At 60.1% G+C, this 7,961-nt stretch overlaps 2 protein-coding genes across 2 annotated transcripts; one reads left to right on the top strand and one right to left on the bottom strand.

Moving 5' to 3' along the window:
* Positions 1–201: 201 nt before the first annotated feature.
* On the top strand, positions 202–2,114 carry ROM1 (retinal outer segment membrane protein 1). The gene is made up of 3 exons (XM_004713617.2): positions 202–838; positions 1,543–1,789; positions 1,902–2,114. Exons 1-3 carry the CDS (start codon positions 249–251, stop codon positions 2,112–2,114), a joined length of 1,050 nt encoding a protein of 349 aa, XP_004713674.1. The 5' UTR covers positions 202–248.
* A 383-nt stretch (positions 2,115–2,497) lies between these two features.
* On the bottom strand, positions 2,498–7,149 carry B3GAT3 (beta-1,3-glucuronyltransferase 3). The gene is made up of 5 exons (XM_045297201.1): positions 7,134–7,149; positions 6,795–7,032; positions 4,604–4,964; positions 4,144–4,437; positions 2,498–3,042 (listed from the first exon to the last, which is right to left on the bottom strand). Exons 1-5 carry the CDS (start codon positions 7,147–7,149, stop codon positions 2,944–2,946), a joined length of 1,008 nt encoding a protein of 335 aa, XP_045153136.1. The 3' UTR covers positions 2,498–2,943.
* Between the last annotated feature and the right edge of the window lie 812 nt (positions 7,150–7,961).

The following is a 7,961-nucleotide window of genomic DNA, read 5'->3' as shown; positions in this document are numbered from 1 at the left end:
GGTCACGACCCTGGCCCTCTGCCCGGGGGCGGACCTTCTCCTGGGGGCAAGGCCAAGGCATCTCGAATTGGGACTGGCAAGGCTCCCGGTGGAGGTGTTAAGGCTGGGGGTGGGGGGGGCAGAGGAGAGCCAGGGTATTGGGGTCAGGGTGGCATTAGCCCAGCTCAAGTTGAGCGCTGCTGACTCAGCATCCTGCCTGGCCAACCCCGGCCCCCAAAACCCTGTGCGCTCCAAGGCAGAGATGGGAGATGGCGCCAGTGCTACCGCTGGTGCTGCCCCTCCAGTCTAGAATCCGCCTGGCGCAGGGTCTCTGGCTCCTCTGCTGGCTGTTGGCACTGACCGGTGGCCTCACCATCCTCATTAGTGGGCACCTCCTGGTCCAGCTGTGGCACCTTGGCACCTTCCTGGCTCCCTCCTGCCTGTTCCCTGCCCTGCCCCAAGTTGCCCTGGCAGCAGGAGTAGTGGTTCTGGGCACAGGGCTGATGGGTGCAGGAGCCAGCCGGGCAAGTCTGAATGCAGCTCAATATCCTCTCTGGCGAGGGGTCCTGGGCCCACTGTTGGTGGCCGGCACAGCGGGGGGTGGAGGCCTCCTGCTTCTCGCCCTGGGACTGGCCCTGGGTTTGCCCTGGAGTCTGGGAGCAGGCCTGGAGGAAGGCCTGGGGACTGCCCTGGCTCACTACAAGGACACGGAGTTGCCTGGGCACTGCCATGCCAAGCGACTGATTGATGAGCTGCAGCTGAGGCACCACTGCTGCGGCCGCCATGGCTATAAGGACTGGTTTGGAATCCAGTGGGTCAGCAGCCGCTACCTGGACCCCAATGACCAGGACGTGATTGAGTGAGTAACCGGCTTCTTCCTTCCCTTCTCCCCAAACAAGTTCCCTCCTGCTGCCTTGAAACGGAGCCTGGTGGGTGAGACTGGGTTACAGTCCTGCTGCTTCTTGGCTGTGTCAACGGCAGGGCAGGTTACCAAACCACTCTGAGCCCATTTCATCATCTGTAAAACAGAGCTGTCGGTTGGTGATTCAAACCCACCAGTCACTCCCTGGGAGCAAGATGAAACTCCCCTATCCCGTGGAGACTTACAGCCCCGGAAATCCTATCCAGGCGGGCTGGAAGTCAGAACGGACCGGTAACCCTGTGGGGTTGGTTTCTTGCATCAGGTGAGGAGCCCTAAGGTGCAGTGGGTGAAGCATTGGGCTGCTCACCTGAAGGCTGGTGGTTTGAACCCATTTGGTGCGCCTCGGAAGAAAAGCAAGGCGGTTTTCTTCTATAGCGATTTTCACCCTCAGACACTCGGGGAGCAGCTCTTCTCTGTCCGATCAGGTTGCCCCAGATCCATCATCAATTGGATGGCAGTGGGGGGGAGGGGTGACACACAGGCAGGGTTATCGTAAAGAAAACCCGTGGTGTCTGCTGCCTTATGCACACGAAAGCCTTCAGTCCGTATTTGTACTGACACTTGTCCTTTCCCAGCTCCCGTGCCCCCAGCGTCTTCCCCAGTGCTGTCTCCTGACAGCCTAACACCGCCTCCCTTTGCAGCCGGACCCAGAACAATGTGGAAGGCCTATACCTGACCGATGGGGTCCCCTTCTCCTGCTGCAACCCCCACTCACCCCGGCCTTGCCTGCAGAGCCGCCTCTCAGACCCGTACGCCCACCCCATCTTCGATCCCCGCCAGCCCAACCTAAACCTCTGGGCCCAGGGTTGCCACGGGGTGCTGCTGAAGTACCTACAGGGCTGGGCAAGCACCGTGAGCGGCATGCTGGCCGGCACCTTCCTGCTGCAGGTGAGCCTGCCAAGTGCCCAAGCTCTGCCTCCCACTGGGACTGCCCTCTCTCCTTCCTGCCGAGGGGACCAGCTGACCCTCTGTGACCTCTGCCCCCTTGCTTTCCCCACAGGCTCTGGTGCTCCTGGGCCTGCGGTACCTGCAGACGGCGCTGGAGGGGCTCAGGGGTATCATAGATGGGGAAGGAGAGACCCAGGGCTACCTTCTTCCTGGGGGCCTGAGAGATGTGCTGAAGACAACCAGGTGGAAGGGAAGGGCTGCCCACAGGCCAGCCCCTGAGGACACCCCTGCGACAGAGGCATCTCCTGAGGAGGGGGCTGCCTGAGGGGTAAGGTGGGGGCAAGGCTGGAAGCCTCCAAGTCCTTACCAGAGCTCCCAGTGAGGGGTGGGGGGTCCCTGGGATGAGAGGGAGAAGATGGACAATCAGCTGGACTGGAGGCAGGGAGAAAACCAGGTGTCCTAGAGTCCTAGCCCTCGGTGGAACCGAAGAAGGCGAGCACAGGGTGGAGCTGGGGAGGGCGTGCGGAACGCCAGCGGCGCAGACTCAATAAAGCTTTGGGACTGAAGCCACAATCCGTTCCTTCAAGGGGGCTGGGGACCCTGAGAGAAGCCGGGTCTCCATAGGCTTAACCCTGGCTCAGCCTGGGCGGCCCAGGGCAACAAGGAGACCCAAACAGACCAGCTGAGCGAAGGAGAGAAAGGGCCTGCTGGATTTCGGGGGGTGGGGGTCTTTATTCCGGAGGTAGGAGAAGGGGGCAGCATGCTGAGGTGGGAGGGTCCAGCCCGGCTCCTCCAGCCCCCTCCCAGCACATGCCCAGCCCCAATAAGTTACACCCAGTTCCTCAGCGGCCCAACCTCCTGAGTCTGTCTGTCTGTCCTGCTGGACCCATAAGGCTGACTTGGCTCAACACAAGGGCCAATTGTCCCCAGCCTGCGGGCAGCACCACGTGGCAGGGGGAGGGGGGAGGAGGGCGAGGAATGCAATAGGAGAAGCAGCTGGGCCACGCCCTGAGCTCTGGAGGGGCAGAGGCTGCCCCTGGCTCTGAGGGGTCCGGACTTGGAAAACCATATCCTGGGTAAGCCGGGGGACGCCCGGTCGGTCCCACAAGGTCCATGCCTGTGACAAGGTGGTGGTCAGGGTGTGATGGCCGCCGTCACACTTCGATGGCTGGGTCGGAGCCCCGGCCCTGCCGCTGCAGCTGCTCTTCCTGCTTCATCTTGGGCTTCTCCGTCCGAGTGTGCCACACCAGCACCTGTGAGTGCATGCAAGCATGGGGCAATGGGGCAGAGGCCTCCTGAGAACCTAGCTGAGCCGTCCCTCCCCATCATCCCTTGGACACTTTGTGCCTGGGCTGCAGAGCCAGAAGGCCCTGGGGTCCCCACACTGGGTCCTGACCCCTGGCCCAAAGAGCTCTGGTGGCATTGGAGTTAAGTGTTGGGCCGCCAACTACAAGGTCGGTGGTTCAAACCCACCAGCCTTCAGCTCCCACGAAGACTTAACAGCCTTGGAAACCTGGGGGCCACTTCTCCGTCCTGTGGGGTCACTGTGAGGAGGTATCAAACTCGACTATGGGTTGCTCTGTCCCGCTTTTACCCCTTACCCTCTCTGGGGCAGCGAGAGAGAGGAAACCCCTCTGTGGGGGGGGTTGACCCTGTGCCGCCACAACAGGCCCACCCTAAGGACTGCCTGCGAGGGTGGCGCAAGAACGGCGGTGTTTCCTTCCCTTGCACCGTAGGGTCCCCAGGAGTCGGATTCAGCGGAGAACAGTGGGTGGGGATTTTTTTTAACCCCTTACCCACTCTGTAAGGGACCCTGGTGGCACAGTGGGCGAAGCCCTAGTGGTTAACAATGCAAACACACCTGCCAACCTTCTAGAGAAAGATTCCCCAAGCACTAGGGACGGCTCTCCACTGTCCCTAAAGGGTTGCCCTCCAAGAGACACCACCCACTGGATGCTGACACCAACCCAACAGGGGGGCGGGGGGACAGGAGAGAGGGCAGGCTTCTCAGCGCCACCGGGGTTCCCAGATGCTGGGAGTCAGAGGGCAGGAAGGGACTCCACATCCCCGGCTCCCAGCTTCTGCTTCAGCCAACAGTGAGGTTCTCAACCTGTGGGTCGAGACCCCTTTGGGGGGTCGAACAACCCTTTCCCAGGGGTTGCCCAATTCATAACAGTAGGGAAATGACGGTGATGAAGTAGCAACGAAAATACTGTTATGGTTGGGGGTCACCACCACATGAGGACCTGTATGAAGGGTCTCGGCTTGAGGAAGGGTGAGAACCACTGAGCTGACACCACGGTGGAGTCAGAGCTCCCACCCCCAAACCAGGTTCCGGCGGCCTGTCTCCTTACCCGAGTACAGTTGGCAGCCCGTGGCTCCAGGTCCCTGGGCTCCGAGACCAGGTGGCTCAAGAGACTGCTCTCCAGGTGGCCCCGGGGAGCCAAGCCATCAAACTGGGCGTGGGGCTTAGCCGACAGCAAGGGCAGAGCGACCGCGAACCCTGCCATGTCCATGGGGAAGGGCCTGGTAGGCTCCCATGCCGTATGGAAGCCCACGACCCGGCCGTCCTGCACCCTAGGGCCCTCGAACCTCAGGCCACCAACCAGTCCCACGGGCCACACTGAGACGCCATGGGTCCAGCGCATCTAGACAAGAGAAGAAAGGGGGGCTTCCCAGTGAGGGGGAGCAGCAAACAGGCCTCCCTCCCCTCCACTGCTCCCTCCTCCTTTCCCAGCAGCCCCCAGCAACCAAGGCAACACAGAAGCTGTCCCACTTGGCCTCCGCCCCCCATCCCCACCCCGTGGGGCTCACCTCCTCAAAGAGCTCCCGGCTGTATGTGTTGTCGTCATCCGCAAAGTACACCACTCCTCGGGTCCCCGGTGGGGGTGGGTCCTTCTCCCCGCCTACGGCACCCCCGCCACCCCGAAGCCAGTCCAGGGCCTTGTTCCGCTGTTCCACGCCACGGGGCCGGACCCAGCCAGGTTCACCCTCTCGAAGGCGCTGGGCCTTGGGGGTGAGGACAGCCAGGTGTGTAAACAGGAGACCAGAGGCAGCCAGCAGCCCCGAGACTAGCGGGCTGGGGCCCTCAGCATCCTCCACCAGCAGCCAGTGCAGCCGAGGTACCAGGCTCAGGGTCTGGGACAGGCGGACCAGCTCTGCCTTCTGCACCAGCCTGCAGGGAAGACAGACAGGCAGGAGGGAAGGGGGAGGCGCCCTTTGCCCATTGGACGGGAACATGTGGTTTCTCCTGGGCCCCTTCAGCACCCCCACAGCCTGTCCCAAACCAGGCCCTGAACTGTCACCCGCCTCAACCCCTGCTGGGCTGTGCCTGAGGCAGGCTGTATGGTAAAGTCACAGGCTGTGACCTGGATTTGCATCCCAGCTTTGGAATTTTTCAGGGAAGAGAGAGAAAACAGCTCCATCTCTCTGAGCCTCAGTGTCCTGGGCTGGACAGAGGGAAGAAGGAAGCGGCCTGGGGGCACAAAAGTTAACCACTTGGCTGCGCGCAAAAAGGCTGGCGGTTTGAATCCGCTGAAAAGACTTATCTGAAAGAAAGATATGGCAACCTGCCTCCGTGAAACGACACCCTCTGGGGCCGTTCTGAGGAGCCCTGGTGGCTTAGTAGGTTCTGCGTGTTGGGCTGCCAACCACTAGGTCAGCAGTTCAAAACCACCAGGCGCTCCTTCGAAGAAAGATGAGGCTGTCTATTTCCTGCAAAGAGTTGAGTCTCGGAAGCCCACGGAAGCAGTTCTCGCTTGCCCCATAGGATCACCGTGAGTCAGAATCAACTCCATGGTGACGAACAAGGGGCAGTTCGACTCTGTCACACGGGGCTAAGCGTCAGAAAGGACTCCAGGCCCCATCAGAAACAAGGGGGAAATCACAGTCTTTTCTAACCAGGTTGTTTCAAAGAGTAAATGATACACAAGGGTTTTCTAAGACACCGGTTGGTCCGGGTCCTTTTCCTCCTCTGCGTGGGTTTCCACTTAGAGGATCTACTAGCAAAACCCAGCAACTCCTTCACCTGCACACCCAAACCCGACCCGACCCACCGCCATCGAGTCGATTCCGACTCGTGGTGACCAGCCCCTCTAGGGTCTCCAAGACTGTACGACTTTAGGGGAGGGGGCAGCCTCATCTTCCTCCTGCGGAGCTTCGGACCTCGCAGTCCAGCCCCTGAATAAACACACACCTGCCGGCTCCTTCAGGCCTCTCCCGGGGAGAGAGGAAAGACTGGACTGAGCTTGGAGGGGATCGCGAGGTGGGCACCATGGTGGTACTTGGGTGGGTCAATCACTGGATTCCAGGGAAGCCCACTAGCAGGTTCTTTTAGCTCTCGATCCCAAAGCACACAGCCCCACACGAGGCTGCATTTTTTATTTTATTTTTTGGCAGTATACAACATTTACTGGCACAATGCCTGGCAGGATGTCGGCACTTCTGTCAACAATGTGCGGTGGGGCCGTCGAGCCAAACCTTTTTCTACTTCACCTGACTCAACCCAAAAAACCCTAATTCACCGCCACGCAGTCAATTCTGACGTGGAGCGACCCTCTGGCACAAGGTGGGGCTGCCCCTATGGGTTTCCAAGACTGTCCTCTGGACAGGAGTAGAAAGCTTCGTCACTCTCGCTCTGAGCAGCTGGTGGTTTTGAACTGCTGACTTTGCAGTGAGCAGCCCCAGCATGTCGCCCACTAAGCCACCAGGGCTCCTTCAGTTTTATTCAGAAGTGCTCCAGTTCCCCAGCTACAGGCTCTCAGAAGTGAGGGAGTGGATTCACGGGGAGGCGTATCTGAAGACGGAGCAGGAGGCTGGGGTTCCGCTTCCCAGTACATCAGCCAGGTCCCTTTTTAGAGAAACGCAGCCCCAGCCCCCACCACTCCTTGGACACAACTACGATTCATCCACCCTGACCCACAGAGGAGCCTCCTTCCCCAAACACCACCTCCTCGGGCCCAATCTCTTGGGGGAGGCAGCCCACCCGGGGGCACTGGAATCATACCTGGCATAGGTCGGGGTGACAACATAGATGGTAGGCAGGGCCTCAGGCTCTGGGGGCTGGGCCGGGGCAGGAGGTGGGCGTCGGAGATCAGCTTGCAGCTGGGCAATCTTCAGGTCCTTCTGCCTAAGCTGCTCCGCTGCCGCCCGCAGGGGAGGGAGGCAGTCACACGGCTGGCCTGGTCCCAGGACAACAGGAAAGGGATGGGGACAGAGAACCACAGCACGTTCAGGTTCAGTATCTCAAGGGGCCTGGCCTTCTCATTCAACTCCAGGTCAAGGAATCTCCCCGCAGCTCTAACCCCTTCTTCGAGGACCCTGATGGTGGTGGTGGGGCACTTGCTGTCTCCGCCAGCCATGCCGGGAGTGTTGGTGCCAAAGGCCAGGGACTAACTGAAAGGTGTGAGGCCACCCAGTGGTATCTCAGAAGACAAGGCTGGCGATCTGCTTCCAAATAAATCAACCATTGGATACTGCATGGAACACAGGTCCACTTGGTCACTAGGAGTCAGAACCAATTGTACTGCAATCGGTCCTTGGGTTTGGCTTCCATCCTTAAATCCATAACCAGTAATCTGTTGCAATTTCCATTTCAAAATCAAGCTCTTATCTGCCCCCATCTCTTCTTCTCACTGGTCCTCATTTTGCCTTCTGGACTCACAGTCCTTCTCCAACAGGGCTCACTTTCGAACAACCGATGAGACTTGCCTCCAAACCCCAATCTATCCCCTGGCTGTGAGCAAAGATTTGTCACCACATTCCTCCCTTCCTTCCATCACGGAATAACTATTTACTGGGTGATCCGACAAGTGCGGTGCTGCGAGACTGCGGGCCACAACCCAGGCAGGGTGGCCACCCTCGTGGAAGGGTCAGTTCAGTGCCGGAGACAGGGGGCTGCGAAGGAACTGACCACACTAGGCAATTAACCACATCGCTCCACCTGGTGAGCAGGGAGGGCCACCCAGGAGACCAGACGAGGGCGGGAAGGGGTTGGGTGACCAGCTTCGGGGATGGAAGAAGGCCTGTCCCAGGGGTGACATTTAAGCTGACCTGAAGGATGAGGGGAGGCGGGGGACGTGCGGAGAGGGCAGCGGGAGGGGCAGAGAAAGGTTAACCGCTGGCCCGTGTCTGCAGCGGCGCAGGAGCTGCTGGGGGGGTGGCCGCCAGGGTC

The sequence above is a fragment of the Echinops telfairi genome, unplaced genomic scaffold (assembly GCF_000313985.2).
Source record: "Echinops telfairi isolate 266 unplaced genomic scaffold, ASM31398v2 ScPeMD7_7417;HRSCAF=8455, whole genome shotgun sequence".
NCBI classification, from domain to species: Eukaryota; Metazoa; Chordata; class Mammalia; order Afrosoricida; family Tenrecidae; genus Echinops; species Echinops telfairi.
Note: the sequence above shows the minus strand (reverse complement) of the source record. Positions and strands in the feature narration are given on the sequence as shown.